General features: G+C 40.2%; 1 protein-coding gene across 3 annotated transcripts in view; it reads right to left on the reverse strand.

Moving 5' to 3' along the window:
* Positions 1-367: 367 nt before the first annotated feature.
* Positions 368-17,428, reverse strand: part of LOC139259658 (hepatocyte nuclear factor 4-gamma-like) — a 180,840-nt gene continuing 163,779 nt past the window's right edge. For all 3 annotated transcript variants that reach the window (XM_070875203.1, XM_070875212.1, XM_070875194.1), the window contains 5 exons: positions 15,382-15,469; positions 15,085-15,237; positions 8,514-8,750; positions 3,641-3,763; positions 368-799 (listed from right to left, as the gene is read on the reverse strand). In XM_070875203.1, the coding sequence (XP_070731304.1) occupies positions 675-799; positions 3,641-3,763; positions 8,514-8,750; positions 15,085-15,237; positions 15,382-15,469 (726 nt within the window). In that variant the 3' untranslated portion in view covers positions 368-674. The remainder of the gene's footprint in view (positions 800-3,640; positions 3,764-8,513; positions 8,751-15,084; positions 15,238-15,381; positions 15,470-17,428) is intronic.

Consider the following 17,428-nt stretch of genomic DNA (forward strand, 5'->3'; position numbering starts at 1 on the left):
ATTTAAATGGCAGGATTCAAAACAAGAAAGTTTGTAAAAAGGACTATGTACAATTAAAACAAGATATCTGGTAATGTAATATTGGCTATAATAATCTTGTAAATTTGAGTTTCATAGTTAGTGATATCATCAATACTCTTTGGTTGGGTCATTTATTCTCCACAAAGGCTTTCATTACTCACCTTCAATCTGAAGTTCAACCAACCACAGAAGGCTGAATTTATGGTACATAATATAACCAAGTATGAAACAGTTTTTTTAATTCATTGTCACAGAACTAAATTATGGCGACATCAATTGGAAAATAGTGAAATATAGATGTAAATTGATAACTCTGATCTATAATTTATAAAATTTACAACATGAACTTTTGATATGAACCAAGTTTGTTTTGCCATTATACAAATAACTTTAACTGAATCCCTTTTAACCTGAGATTGCAACTTGTGTTTAAGAGCAATATCTTTTGCTCCTGAAATGGTATTCCCCACAAAAACAACAGCATTAGCAAAGACAAGAAATCAATACAACCATTTATAGACAATACAGAACGGCAGTGCTGCTTTACACCCGTGGCTTTATCCTGTTTGCAGTCTGGTAACTTAATTCGGATCCTGGTTTTCAAGTGTACAGAAAGCACAATCGGTCATTCTTAAACTCAAGTTTGGCATCAATCACAAGCCCTTCTGCTTTGGCAATGTCGTTGGCTGAGAAATAACTGAGAGCTGGTTTGAAGCAAGTTTGTATTGTTCTTGTCCTAAACCTTGTGGAGGAGATGGTAGTGGGGTTTCTGGTGTAGCTGCAGAGAAATGCACACAAAATATAAAAGCTCTGGTGACAACCATGGAGTTTTTAAAATGGAAAATATATATCTAACAAGATAAGAAAACATAGCACACATGTTGTTTCTAATATAGTCTGTAAAACTGAATTAATACTGAAACCATTTGATAACTAAGCATTGTCAGACTGCCCTTCCAACTCTGGAATACCGAAACTCCAGGTATACTGAAGGCCCTCAGTATCCTCATTGTCTCCGTCATCTTTACTATACACAATGCTCCACATGGTCCCTCACATCATGCTACAGTAATTATAAAGTAATGATGGTGCTGCCCTTTTTTCACAGTATGCTGCAGAAATTCTAATTCGGGTGATCAAAATAAGTTGATTTGGTGCTAACTGAGCAGCAGAGTGGCAATGTACACTTTATTTAGCTGCACATTAGCCTAGGGACATGATCATTCTAAATTTTCAAGAGAGTGGATAATATTTTATTATACATTAAACATTAGTTGCAAACAAGGGGAGAAATAACAATGAGGCAGATTCTCAACTTGCCACCCAGAAATAAGGTGGTTTCTCCGATGGGCAGTCACCTGGGCAGCAATTTGAAACTCAAATTCAATACAATGCATTTCCTCGAGTGTTCCTAACTCCACACAACAAGGTCCCTTTAGTATGAACATTAACTTCAAGTTTTTAATAAAATATACATAACATTAAAAAGTATTTAAAACACTAAAATAATATTTTATTAATTTTATTTAAGGATTATATATCTGGGGACTCATGACTTTCTGTGAGATGTTTCTCAAGCTCACATCTGCTTAGATTTTTATTAAAAATAATCTTGACAACAGCATCATAATTATAAAGTGATTTTGTAAAATTGGAAATGATATGCTACATTGTACAGGAACAATGTTTGTACCTGTACTACCATCGGGCAATACCATACACCTTACACTTTGTGGCATTGCCACTTTTATTACTATTTCACTTGTTATGCTACCTCAACCATGCACAATGCTTGCTGTACAGAATGGCAAGAAAACGCAAACAATACTGTTGTTAATAAACTTTACAGTATCAGGTATAAAGGCTTGCAGTATCTTAATGGCAGAAGTTTAATCAATTGATCATGATTCTGCCTGTATTTTGCTAGCTCTGTTCATGGCATCATTTCAACTAATTAATTGTATGAGATTGCAGTCCACTTATATCTGAAGCGCAAATTGTGAACAATTATTTACAACAGACAAAACCACTAATTCAAAATTCAAATAGGAAACTAAGTGCTGTTAATACCTTTTTAATCAGATAATTAATATTGTTGTAAACAATTGATTTGATTTGGGATTACTGCTAACTCTCTGCTGATGTTTCTAATCACTGTGATGGAGTGGGGCTGGGCTGAATTGATTTGAGGAGAAGCTGTAACATGGATGAGTAGTGCTAAACTACAGCAGCTGTGCCAGCTGAGGAAGAGCTAGGGCAGAATCTGGTTGGTATCAGCTGTAAGGCGCCGAGAGGATCCTGATACAACGAATTCTGCTGGTGTGCTAAAGGTAGTCCTGCGCTCAGGATTATGTTCTGTGTTACCTGTGCCATAAGGAAGAAAGAAAAAGAAAGAACTTTCATTTTCACCTCAGGACGTCCAAAAGCGCTTTACAGCCACTGAAGTACTTTTGATATGTAGTCACTGTTGTAACGTAGGAAACATGGCAGCCACATTGTGCACAGCAAGGTCCCAAAAACAGCAATGAAATAAATGACCAGATAGGTGTTGGTTGAGGGATAAATGTTGGCCAGGACACCAGGAGAACTTCCCTACTCTTCTTCCAACAGTGCCATGGGAACTTTTATGCCCACTTGAGACGGCAGACTGACTAAAGTGATACATAATGGAATGAAATAGGACCCCACGATTGACATATACTGTAAATAGAATTTCATTGTAATGTACCTCAAATTATAGGTGTCGGCCTTGGCGCAGTGATAGCACTCTCGCCTCTCAGTCAGAAGTTGTGAGTACTGCACTGTTGGAAGTGCTGTCTTTCTTTCAAATGAGACATTAAACCAAATCCCTGGCTGTCCTCTCAAGTGGGTGTAAAAGGTCCCATTTCACTATTCAAAGATCAGGGAAGTTCTCTGTGCCTTGGCCAACATTTAACACTCAACTTACACCACTAAAACAGATTATTTGGCCATTTCTCTCCTTGCACTTTGTGGAACCTTTCTATTTGTAGAACCTTGCTATCCCTCTGCGACCTCATCCCTCCCTATCTCTCTAATCCCCTCCAGCCCCAGCCCCAGCCCCAGCCCCATCCCTGCCCCGAGGTATCTCCGCTCCTTTAAATCTGCCCTCTTAAGCAACCCTGATTATAATTGCTCAACCAATGGTGGCATGCCTTCTGTTACCTAAATCTTTCCACCTCTCTACCTCCCATTTCTTCTTTAAAATGCTTGTTAAAAGCTACCTCTTTGACCAAGCCCTGTCCTAATTTCTCCTTATGTGGCTCGGTGTCAAATTTTTTGTCATAATACTCCTGTGAAGTGCCTTGGGACGTTTCACTACGTTAAAGGTGCTATATAAATACAAGTTGTTGTCATTGCACAAATTTGCTGCTGCATTTCTATACAATGCAATAGTAACTAAATTTCAAAAGTACCTTATTAGCTAAGAAACACTTTAGGACATCCTGAGGACATGAAAGGCACTGTTTAAATGTAAATGTTTATTTCTTGCCTCATTACTACTGCCATTACAGAGGATGTTAATACTTTCATTAAAGTCTCAGTCTATTCAACATTCCCTGCTAAAAATGTGCATTCAGATAGGTGGAAAAATACCTACACATCTGTTCACTGTGAACTGTTGCAGGCATTGAACTGATCAAAATAGTCTGGCCTGTGAGTGGATCCTGGGCTACATGAGGGTGTACAGGATGATGGAGGTGGGATGGGTCACTAGTTGTACCTGCAAAGGAGGAAAATAAAAGAATATTCTAAAATATGTACTGGATGCAATAATGCTTCTTGAAATACATACACTTTATAGAATTAACATTAAAAGATCCAAATTTTTGGTGAACACATCAGTCCACTCTGGCAAAATGAAATTGATTAAAAAAATTTTTCAAATGAAGCATAGTAATTAAACACAAAGTTAGAGCAGTTAACATTTGTATACAATGCCAAATATTCAGCTGTGTAAATATCTATTGTGTACTTTTGTAAACGATTAAAAAAAAACTCATTAAAACTGGAAAGGACTGGTAAATGTTACAATTGAGGTAAACGCACCCATACAAAAATGTGAGCTGGTGCTGGAGTACTTTGTCAATGTGATCGGAAGACAATACATAATTTCTGAACTATTCTTATTAACTAGTCAAATGAAATGTCCACTTGAACATTCAACTGTACCTTGCTAAAAGAATAAAACAATGGTGAGTTGATGCAACCACTACATGGAGTTAATGATCAGTTGTGTTTATTTTATTTTTGAGACCAAAGTTATACAAATACTAGGATTACAGAATCAAATAATCACCCATACATTTTTTTAATATGTATGTTTCCGTGAATATAGAAACATAGAAAAAAAACAAAGAAAATAGGTGCAGGAGTAGGCCATTCGGCCCTTCGAGCCTGCACCGCCATTCAATGAGTTCATGGCTAAACATGCAACTTCAGTACCCCATTCCTGCTTTCTCGCCATACACCTTGATCCCTTAGTAGTAAGGACTACATCAAACTCCTTTTTGAATATATTTAGTGAATTGGCCTCAACAACTTCCTGTGGTAGAGAATTCCACAGGTTCACCACTCTCTGGGTGAAGAAGTCTCTCCTCATCTCGGTCCTAAATGGCTTACCCCTTATCCTTAGAACATGACCCCTGGTTCTGGACTTCCCAACATTGGGAACATTCTTCCTGCATTTAACCTGTCTAAACCCGTCAGAATTTTAAACGTTTCTATGAGATCCCCTCTCATTCTTCTGAACTCCAGTGAATACAAGCCCAGTTGATCCAGTCTTTCTTGAAATGTCAGTCTCGCCATCCCGGGAATCAGACTGCTGAACCTTCGCTGCACTCCCTCAATAGCAAGAATGTCCTTCCTCAAGTTAGGAAACCAAAACTGTACACAATACTCCAAGTGTGGCCTCACCAAGGCCCTGTACAACTGTAGTAACACCTCCCTGCCCCTGTACTCAAATCCCCTCGCTATGAAGGCCAACATGCCATTTGCTTTCTTAACTGCCTGCTGTACCTGCATGCCAACCTTCAATGACTGATGTACCATGACACCCACGTCTCATTGCACCTCCCCTTTTCCTAATCTGTCACCATTCAGATAATAGTCTGTCTCTCTGGTTTTACCACCAAAGTGGATAACCTCACATTTATCCACATTATACTGCATCTGCCATGCATTTGCCCACTCACCTAACCTATCCAAGTCACTCTGCAGCCTCATAGCATCCTCCTCGCAGCTTGCAATGCTGAGTGTCATCCGCAAATTTGGAGATACTACATTTAATCCCCTCGTCTAAATCATTAATGTACAATGTAAACAGCTGGGGCCCCAGCACAGAACCTTGCGGTACCCCACTAGTCACTGCCTGCCATTCTGAAAAATACCCATTTACTCCTACTCTTTGCTTCCTGTCTGCCAACCAGTTCTCAATCCAGTAAGCACATCACCCCCAATCCCATGTGCTTTAACTTTGCACATTAATCTTTTGTGTGGGACCTTGTCGAAAGCCTTCTGAAAGTCCAAATACACCACATCAACTGGTTATCCCTTGTCCACTCTACTGGAAACATCCTCAAAATATTCCAGAAGATTTGTCAAGCATGATTTCCCTTTCACAAATCCATGTTGACTTGGACCTATCATTTCACCTCTTTTCAAATGCGCTGCTATGACATCCTTAATAATTGATTCCATCATTTAACCACTACTGATATCAGGCTGACCGGTCTATAATTCCCTGTTTTCTCTCTCCCTCCTTTTTTAAAAAGTGGGGTTACATTGGCTACCCTCCACTCCATAGGAACTGATTCAGAGTCTATGGAATGTTGGAAAATGACTGTCAATGCATCTGCTATTTCCAAGGCCACCTCCTTAAGTACTCTGGGATGCAGTCCATCAGGCCCTGGGAATTTATCGGCCTTCAATCCCATCAATTTCCCCAACACAATTTCCCAACTAATAAGGATTTCCCTCAGTTCCTCCTTCTTACTGGACCCTCTGACACCTTTTATATGCGGAAGGTTGTTTGTGTCCTCCTTAGTGAATACTGAACCAAAGTACTTGTTCAATTGGTCTGCCATTTCTTTGTTCCCCGTTATGACTTCCTCTGATTCTGACTGCAGGGGACCTACATTTGTCTTTACTAACCTTTTTCTCTTTACATATCTATAGAAGCTTTTGCAGTCCGTCTTAAAGTTCCCTGCAAGCTTCCTCTTATACTCTATTTTACCTGCCCTAATCAAACCTTTTGTCCTCCTCTGCTCAGTTCTAAATTTCTCTCAGTCCCCGGGTTCGCTGCTATTTCTGGCCAATTTGTATGCCATTTCCTTGGCTTTAACTATCCCTGATTTCCCTATTCCCTGATATGACAATGTCAGGCTGTTGCTTGTCTAGTCTGTGAGATAGTTCTCCCAACTTGGACATCAGTCCCCAGGAGGACCTCACAGGGTTAAGATTGTCCAAGTTATTTTAAATTTTGTATAATTCTTTACAACTGATGGGGATTAAAAGTCAACCACACAGTGTGGGGGTGGAGTCACATGTAGGCCAGGCTGGGTAGGGATGTGGACTTTCCTGAATGGCATTAGTGAACCAGTTAAATTTTTAATAACAATTCAGAAACTTTTATGGCCAATTTCACAATTTACTATGGTGAGATTGTAAACTCACAATTTCTGGGTTACAAGTCTGGTACCATAACCAACAGGCAACTGTATCGGATACCACTTGAACCTCAAAATTACACCGTGATATTGCCAGTTATTTTTAAAAAGTTAATGCCTGTACTAAAATATTGGACAAAAGAATTTTTATGCAAATAGGTGGAAAATGCAGTGCAATGTAAGAAAAAATAAAGTAATGCATTTTTTGAAGTATGATTAAAGGCAGGAAATACACCCTCAATGGTAAGATTTTAAATGGAATAGAGCAATCTTGGTGTGCAGATACATATGTCTTTACAGGTGACCGTACCCATAGATATGTCCATAAAAAGTAAACAGAATTCTCAGTTTTGTGCCGAGAGGCAGAGAGTAAAAGGGTAAGGAAGTAATACTAAACTTGTACAATATGTTAATGAGTCCACAGTCAGAGTATTGTGCATAATTGGTGCCATTTCGCTGGGCAGGCCACGTTGTCCGCATGCCAGACACGAGACTCCAAAAGTAAGCGCTCTACTCGGAACTCCTTCATGGCAAACGAGCCAAAGGTGGGCAGAGGAAACGTTACAAGGACACCCTCAAAGCCTCCGTGATAAAGTGCACCATCCCCACCGATACCTGGGAGTCCCTGGCCAAAAACCGCCCTCAGTGGAGGAAGTGCATCCGGGAGGGCGCTGAGCACCTCGAGTCTCATCTCAAGCAGCGGAAAGAGCGTGCGACAAACCAGTCCCACCCACCCCTTCCCTCAACGACAATCTGTCCCACTTGTGACAGAGACTATGGCTCTCGAATTGGACTGTTCAGCCACCTAAGGACTCATTTTAAGAGTGGAAGAAAGTCTTCCTCGATTCTGAGGGACTGCCTATGATGATGATGCATAGTTTTGAGTATCTCAATATTGAAAGGATATAAAACTAATGGATAAGGTGCAGTATACATTCACAAAGATGTTACCAGGGTTGAGGGGTTATATTTAAGAGAAACTTGAGAATTTCATGCTTTTCAGTAGAGCTGGGAAGGTTTATGGGTTACTATCAAACAAAACCTCCCACACCATTGATTTGCTAGAATATCAGAACCTCTATATGCAGTTTGCTAGTGCCACAGAATGTGCCCCATTAACACATTGCATCACAGAATCGTAGAACACAGGATTTTGCCTGTAATTTCTCACATGAAGAATTTCCAATTTCAAGAGTGTCAGATTGAGATATCAAGTGAAAATATGATGCTTCATCACAGAAAAGGAAGATATCAGCAGAATAATCAACATGAGCTGCAATTAGAGGCTGAATACAGAGTAGCATTGGCAGAACCATGGGAATGGGTCACCTTCCAATCTAATGTACTCTGAGGAAAATTAGGAAAACTAATTTTAAAAATGGGTGGGAGAAGAAGGATTCTTTAAGGTCAAGGAATTACGTTTTGAAGTGTAGTCACTCATTTTTGTAGGCAGACATGACAGCCAATTTGTGAAGCAAATAATGTTCCTTTCAATTATAAAAAACGTAAAAATTGACTGAAAAAAATAGTCTCAATGAGATATGTGGCAGGAATCCCCTTGCGGGTTCTCCCGATCAGCCACTGAGACTTTGGCGGCAGCCCTGTTTACACTTTTATCTGGCGTATCTGTCAATCTTCTGCCGATGTTACAGCAGTCGATCAGGAGGTCCCAGGAGGAAATTCCCAGTGATATTACTGAAGTAAAAGATTAAAACAGGAAAACATTGGTGCCATTGAGTTTCTCAATGGATTATTTAATAAATGGTGTAGTACAATTATCTTGAACTAATATGAAATCACACATACCTCCGAGCAACATTTCTTGGAGCAAGTTGTCAATTTTAGCAAGTCCAAAAAGTTTGACGAATTGAATTTGTTCTATCATCTGCCAAGTTATACTTTGAAGAGTAGGCAACAGCAGGAGCAACTCTCCAAATCGTCCTCGGGAATCATACTGTCGATCATTAATGTAATCCTCCAAACTAACTTGCACTTGGTAACGCATATTCTTGATTTTTGATGGATCATTTAAAGCTTTAGCATCTACAGGAAAATAAATACAAGATGAAATAAAATTTGTACACATATTTGTCACTAGGAGCTGAGAAGGCCATAAGACAACTCACATAGGTGCCAAAGAAGTCCAAGTTGCCCAATAGCAATTGACCTTTCAGATTGAGGATTTGTTTGGTAAAATGTAGTGAATGAAAAGTATTTTTTTTATTGTACAACTGACATCTGTGGACAATACAGGTAATTTTCCATCTGCTACAATTAATAGGCAAAAAAATTATAGGTCGTACGCCTGTAATTTCCCAAGTTGTGCCACTCTCCATGGTGCCAAATTACTGAATCATCACTAATATTTCCAACCTAGTGCAGATTAGAACATCGAGAACATGGGTGAACAGCCAGAGGTCATGATCCACATCAGTACCAATGACATCGGTCGGAAGAAGGATGAGGTCCTGCAAGCAGAGTTTAGGGAGCTAGAAGAGAGATTAAAAAGCAGGACCTCAAAAGGTAGTAATCTCCGGATTACTCCCAGTGCCAGGAGATAGTGAGTACAGAAATAGGAGAATAGAGCAGATGAATATGTGGCTGGAGAGATGGTGCAGGCAGGAGGGCTTTAGTTTCTTGTGGCATTCGGACCGCTTCTAGGGAAGGTGGGACGTGTACAAGCCGGATGGGTTGCACCTCAACAGAGCCGGGACCAATATCCTCATGGAGGGGTTTGCTCGTGCTGTTGGGGAAGGTTTAAACTAGCTTGACAGGGGGATGGGAACCTGAAAATAGATTCAGTAGGGAGGGAAGTAAAGCTTGAATTAGAAAGCAAAAATAAAGAAAGTGAGTTTGAAGGAGAGAGGAAACAAGCAGGAAAAAAGATTTTAAAAAAACAAAGTTAAAGGCACTTTGTCTAAATGCACATAGCATTTGTAACAAAATAGATGAGTTGACGGCACAAATTGAGACAAATGGGTATGATCTGATTGCCATTACAGAGACGTGGTTGCAAGGTGGCCAGCACTGGGAATTAAATATTATGGGGTATTTGGCAATCTGGAAGGACAGACAGAAAGGAAAAGGAGATGGGGTAGCTCTATTGATAAAGGATGATAAAGGATCACTGCAATAGCGAGAAACAATATTGGCTCAAATGATCAGGATGTTGAAACAGTTTGGGTGGAGATAAGGAATAATAAGGGGAAAAGTCACTGGGGGCGTAGTCTATAGGCCCCTAACAGTAGCAATTTTGTTGGTCGGAGCATAAACCAGGAAATAGTGGGGGCTTGTAAAAAGGGAACAGCAATAATCATGGGTGATTTTAAGCTCCATATTGATTGGACAAATCAAATTGGTCAGGGTAGTCTTGAAGAGGAGTTCATAGAGTGCATAAGGGATGGGTTCCTTGAGCAGTATGTAATGGAACCAACCAGGGGGCATGCTATCTTAGATCTGGTCCTGTGAAATGGGACAGGATTAATAAACAATCTCCAAGTAAAGTATCCCCTTGGAATGAGTGATCATAGCATGATTGAATTTCAGATGGAGGGTGAGAAAGTTGGATCTCTAACCAGCGTACTAAGCTTAAATAAAGGAGACTATGAAGGTACGAGGACGGAGTTGGCTAAAGTGGACTTGGAAAATAGATTAAAGTGTAGGACGGTTGACGAACAATGATGTACATTTAAGGAGATATTTCACAACTTTCAAGAAAAATATATTCCAGTGAGGAGGAAAAGGTGTAAGAGAAAAGATAGCCATCTGTGGCTAACTAAAGAAATAAAGCTCGGTATCCAATTATAAACAAGGGCATACAGAGTGGCCAAAACAGTGGGAGGACAGAAGATTAGGAAGCGTTTAAAAGCCACCAAAGAACGACTAAAAAAATGATTAAGGGAAAATAGACTATGAAAGTAAACTAGCGCAAAATATAAAAACAGATAGCAAGAATTTCTATAGGTATATAAAAAGGAAAAGAGTGGCTAAAGTAAATGTTGGTCCCTTAGAGGACGAGACCGGGGAATTAGTAATGGGGAACACAGAGATGGCAGAAACTCTGAACAAATATTTTGTATCAGTCTTTATGATAGAGGATACTAACAATATTCCAACAGTGGATAGTCAAGGGGCTATAGGGGGAGAGGAACTTAACACAATTACAATCAGTAAGGAGGTAGTACTCAGTAAGATAATGGGAATGAAGGCAGATATATCCCCTGGACCTGATGGTTTGCATCTAGGGTCTTAAGAGAAGCAGTGGCAGGGATAGTGGATGCATTGGTTGTAATTTACCAAAATTCCCTGGATTCTGGGGAGGTCCCAGCAGATTGGAAAACTGCAAATGTATCACCCCTATTTAAAAAAGGAGGCAGACTAAAAGCAGGAAACTATAGACCAGTTAGCCTAACATCTGTGGTTGGGAAAATGTTGGAGTCCATTATTAAAGAAGCAGTAGCAGGACATTTGGAAAAGCAAAATTCGGTCAGGCAGAGTCAGCATGGATTTATGAAGGGGAAGTCATGTTTGACAAATTTGCTGGAATTATTTGAGGATGTAACAAACAGGGTGGATAAAGGGGAACCAGTGGATGTGGTATATTTAGACTTCCAGAAAGCATTTGACAAGGTGCCACGTAAAAGGTTACTGCACAAGGTTCATGGGGTTGGGTGCAATATATTAGCATGGATAGAAAATTGGCTAACTAACAGAAAACAGAGAGTCGGGATAAATGGTTCATTCTCTGGTTGACAATCAGTACTAGTGGGGTGCCGCAGGGATCAGTGCTGGGACCCCAACTATTTACAATCTATATTAATGACTTGGAAGAAGGGACTGAGTGTAACGTAGCCAAGTTTGCTGATGATACAAAGATGGGAGGAAAAGCAATGTGTGAGGAGGACACAAAAAATCTGCAAAAGGACATAGACAGGCCAAGTGAGTGGGAAACAATTTGGCAGATGAAGTATAATGTTGGAAAGTGTGAGGTCTTGCACTTCGTCAGAAAAAAAATCAAAGAGCAAGTGATCATTTAAATGGAGAAAGATTGCAAAGTGCCGCAGGGACCTGGGGGTACTTGTGTATGAAACACAAAATAATAGTATGCAGGTACAGCAAGTGATCAGGAAGGCCAATGGAATCTTGGCCTTTATTGCAAAGGGAATTGAGTCTAAAAGCAGGGAAGTCTTGCTGCAGCTATACAGGGTATTGGTGAGGCCACACCTGGAATACTGCGTGCAGTTTTGGTTTCCATCTTTATGAAAGGATATACTTGCTTTGGAGGCAGTTCAGAGAAGGTTCACTAGGTTGATTCTGGAGATAAGGGGGTTGACTTATGAGAAAAAGGTTGAGTAGGTTGGGCCTCTACTCATTGGAATTCAGAAGAATGAGGTGTGATCTTATCGAAACATATAAGATTATGAGGGGGCTTGACAAGGTGGATGCAGAGAGGATGTTTCCACTGATGGGGGAGACTAGAATAGAGGGCATAATCTTAGAATAAGGGGCTGCCCATTTAAAACTGAGATAAGGAGAAATTTCTTCTCTCAGGAGGTTGTAAATCTGTGGAATTCATTGTCTCAGAGAGCTGTGGAAGCTGGGACATTGAATACATTTAAGACAGAAATAGACAAGTTTCTTAAACAATAAGGCATTAAGGGGTTATGGGGAGCGAGCAGGAAAGTGGAGGTGAGTCCATGATCAGATCAGCCATGATCTTATTGAATGGCGGAGCAGGCTCGAGGGGTCATATGGCCTACTCCTGCTCCTATTTCTTATGTTCTTATAACATAAATTTTTTGTGTTTGTGCGAAAGCAGAATTTGCATGCACCTCAGCCTTAGAGATTCTCCAAAGCAATGTTTTCATCTGAATGCATCTCCATAATGCATAATCACTATGGGCTGTATGATGAAACGTGATCATGTGCCTGACAATTTTAACTTCTTCCCTCTGCTCTTCTGCAGGAGAAGGTTCCATATTACAGGAGGGAGCAAAGCCTCATGGAAGAAAGTCCCTTGTCCCATCAAACTTAGGGCCATGATTGACTTTGAAGAGGCCAAACTAAGATCCTTGGGTGAGCGGGCTTGGAGTGAGAATCTGATGAAGATCTAGGCTTTTCCCCACCTTGGCCTTACGACCATCCTTATCATGTTTTTCATTCTCACTTTGCTCATTCTCTCACTGGCACCAAAGCATACAGCAAAGCACAAAATCATGTGGCATATTGTGCTACAGGTATATTTCTAAGTTCAATGGGGGCAGCATCTCTTCTATTTTTCTAGCTGTGTCTCAGGAAACCCAGTGGCCCAGACCAGCCCAGTACCTACAGCATCTAGTGTTACCCTCTACAAGCATCAGATCAAGTTTATCCATCCAGAGGGAATTAGATAGAAAGGTAAAGGAGTGTTGATCTTGCAATCCACAAAACACAAGTGAATAAGTGTAATATTAAAATTAGAACGTGGCCATTTAAGCACTTTTTCACACACAGTTGAGGTACAGATCAGCCATGATCTGAGGGAATCATGGAACATGCTTGAGAGGCTGAACAGCCAACTCCTGTTCCTATGTTCCTAACTGCTAGCAGAGAAGAAGCATGAACTGTCTGCCTGAAGGGTCAGCTCAGATATATCCTCAGCCCAGGGAATTGGACCTCATGAGGCCTGCTTTTACAAGGAGGATGCTTTTTGAGCATGGAACCTTGCTACAGAACCTTGCTGAAGATTGTACCAGAGCTCATGGCTAATGTGGAGATGTCCACCAACTGCAGCTATGCAGTGCTGAACAGATTCACACCGTTGTACACCACCACAGACATCTGCAGCAAAGTGCCCACTGAGGCCTTGATGCCAGTTGTAGCTCATAAATGTTCAGATAGCTCCTATAGAAGCCTTAGGTTGCAGTATAGAACACACGCACCCTTCCAGTTTCCACATGCTTGGGTCACATTGAGACAATTGTTCATCATAGTTTCATTGATCTCACTGATGCCATCAGGGCTGTTGTCATGGTAATCAGCATGGTGATGCAGCATCCAGTAGAAGAGTTTGGCTGGAGTTGGTTCAGATAAAGGTGCTGTCTCTCTGGATAACAACACATTCACATGCTTACACCATCCTTTGGATGTGGCAGAAACCATGCCAGCCCCGCATTCCTGGCGTGCATAACAAGAACTTGCACGTGTATTCATTTGAATGCAATTCAATGTAATTTTATTTAAAAGAAGCTACTTCCTGTTTTTGGTGAGAGTTTCCTGAAATGCCATCCATGCCCCTCTGATGAGGCCCTATTTTCCAGCTTGTTTAACTGTTGCAATTATGTATAATTCCCTACCTCAACAGCTGCCTGTATTTATATAGCATTTTAACTTAGTTAAAATGTCCCAAGTTACCATCCACCTGTTCCTTTTAAATTTCCTTTCACTGGTAAGTGTTCTAATGGAGATAATTTTGCCTCTGGGTGATAGTGTAAAACTGTGCTATTGATTCAGCCACCTCTCCTGATTTTTATTTACATTATCTTCAATGTTTCACCCAAAGTTAAAATCACCCCCAATAAGTTGAGTAACACTAAGATTAGCAATAAAAAGGTATTTCCGTGGTGATTGTTCCCATAGACAAATTCTCGAAATTTGGATTTTTATTTGTTTTATCTAGTTTTATCCATGTAGCCATTCATATGGACAAAAGTGCAATGGTGAGCTCTTTCAGACTTTCCTAGAAATAATTGTTACAAAGACTTATTTTGTTTTTGCAAGATTGGAACAACTAACATTTTTATCCAAATCCGTACACATATGGAGTAATGTTAACTTGTACGTATTCAGGCATTTTCAAATGCAGATTTTTCTTCAAAATGTACTGATAAAACTGTGGGACAGGCTGGCTTCATAATACATGCATGGAAAGGTGTTTCAATGTTGATTTTATTCATGAGGGGGAAAAAAATCTCCAAACAGGTGGAGACCTCATGGTGCCATTCGAGTTAGGAGGAATTAGGGACATGAATACTGATTTGAGTAAATGTTTAGATTTTAAACACATTATAGTAGGGGTCATTTTACAAAATCACACTCCTGGAACATAGTCTTCCTAGGTGCGAGCGCATATGGGGAATTCAGGCGTGGAGAGCAGACAAGGCTCCCCAGCACAAATGCCAGTTTTGCTAAATTAATTCTAATGACGAAAAAAACAGTGCTTCATTATCAAAAGGTAGTGAAGCAATTCAAACCTCAACTTCAGGCTCTTAAAACTTGTAGCTCTAATTTTGATTCATCAGATAGGTTCCAAACTATTTGCTACTTCCAGTGGAAGGCACAATGTCTTGTCACAATGATGCAATGCTAAACGTTCTTTGATGTGAAAATTTGTACAGACCTGGATCAAAGAATACAATTGCTTTCAAGCAGGCATATTCATTGTCATCTATCTGAATTTCTTGGAAAGGCTGCACCAACTCATCCAAAATCCTATTTGCCACACGACTAATTTCCATTTCCGGACAGTTGCGATGTATGGCATAATCATTCCCTGTTGAAAATGGCAACAAATGGTCAGTATTGTATTTTTTTTTAAATGAGATTGCATATAATTATAGTACATTAGTTTTATATTATATAATATAACATTTTTAAATGCTACCTGAAAGAAAGATGAATTTGAAGGAAATTTTACCTAGTAATAGAACATCCTTGTATAACATGGATCGTTTTGCCACTCCAAGCAGCAAGTGCTCCCCAGCATGTGCTCTCAACAAAGCAACCTAATTTCACAACATATACAGGGAAGTTAAAAACAACATAATGTGCAACTAATAAGTAATTTCTATGACTATATACTGATAACCGTGTATGAAAACAGTATGATTACTCTTAACTAATATAGATTCTAAGCTTCAAACTGTTTTATTCTGTCTGTGACCACCCCCCTCCCCTCCACCCGTCCCACCCCCTAATTTACTGCCAACCAACAAGCCAAAATTTTAGAGGCTCCATCAAATTTTGGGTAGCTTTTGATAGGAACCAAATTAATTATTTATGACATTAGGTAGTGTACTGCACAATAGGATTAGTTAAAAACAATTACTTAAGAAATTATAATTAATGCCTCTTTTTAAAATCGGTCTATAAATTTCAAGTGTCAGCCAAAGTTGCTTGTTGGCAACATTTGGCTCTCACAAATAACACTTCCATTTTAAAATGATGCCAAACTATATAGAGTATGTGACAGGATACTGTAAATCAAGGAACCAGTAGCAATCACATGCTGGCTTTTAAATTCCAGTTAAGATCAGGTCCAAAACAAATTCCAAAGTTGAAATGACTCCATTGGGCAATTAGATATGACTCATCTAAAATAATTTTAATTTTGTTAAATTTGAATTATTTCAGATTTGGTCATCTACTTTTTGAAGGTCTGTAGCCTTCTTTGAGAACATGCATCTTCTATTTCCCTTGCTGGGTCCCCTTCCCCAGATCATGTACCAGCCACAAACAAAAGAACAAGGTAGATGGTCTGTCCATTGTCTCAATCAGGTCCACTGAGCAGGCCACATAGTTTGCATGCCAGACACGAGACTCCCAAAACAAGTGCTGTACTCAGAGCTCCTTCACGGCAAATGAGCCAAAGGTGGGCAGCAGAAACGTTACAAGGACACCCTCAAAGCCTCCCTGATATAGTGTGACATCCCCACTGACACCTGGGAGTCCCTGGCCCAAGACCGCTCTAAGTGGAGGAAGTGCATCCGGGAGGGCGCTGAGCATCTCGAGTCTCAACGCCGAGAGCATGCAGAAATCAAGCGCAGGCAGCGGAAAGAACGTGCGGCAAAACAGTCCCACCCACCTGTTCCCTCAATGACTATCTGTCCCACCTGTGACAGAGTCTGTAGCTCTCAGATTGGACTGATCAGCCACCAAAGAACTCACTTCAGGAGTGGCAGCAAATCTTCCTCGATTTCGAGGGACTGCCTATGATGATGATGATGATGACGATGCCTATGCCAATCTTGGCCAGGCACTAGAAATTGCAGGAGAAATGACTGGCCTCCACTCAGCAACTCCTTGTAACAGTATGGCTGAGACTTCAAAGTCAGTGTAGCAGGGAAGTTTGCTGTTCTTGTAAAAAGATAGCTGCATGCACATGAAGAGGTGGAGGATGTTCTGCTGCATGCAAAAACCACAAATGTTGTTATCCTGAAGTCTGTGGCTGGTGACACACAGCAAATAGCTGGTGCCTTGTATCTACTGAGGGCATCAAATCATGTCAGACATTTTACCAGTTGGGTTTGGGCATCCTCTATTCCTTTTCTTTTGCCAGGTTTCTGGTGGCAGGGAACCTTTCATTGTTTCTGGTGGGGAACTAGGTGGTGATCTGTCCAGAGTTGGAGTGGAGGCAGATCTGAACCTAGTCTCAGTTGATGTAATGTACATTGATTTCACACAGTGATTAAATAATAGAGAGAGAGAGAGATACATCAGTGTTCCTAAGTAGTTTAAGATTTTTGCATTGGCCAGTGCTTTAGAAATACTCGTGAAAAAGAAGTCTTTAAAAATTATAAATTCTCAGCACTAGCTACAACATATCATTTTAAATGCACTGGCGATCAAAGTAATGTCTATGCACCATTGGAGTTAAGTTAATTAGACCGTATCCCATTAATAGCCTTTAACCACTTTAATATTTCAGGTCTTCCTGAAATGGTTCAGTGAGATCAGCTCACAGG

Source organism: Pristiophorus japonicus, chromosome 1 (assembly GCF_044704955.1).
Source record: "Pristiophorus japonicus isolate sPriJap1 chromosome 1, sPriJap1.hap1, whole genome shotgun sequence".
NCBI classification, from domain to species: Eukaryota; Metazoa; Chordata; class Chondrichthyes; family Pristiophoridae; genus Pristiophorus; species Pristiophorus japonicus.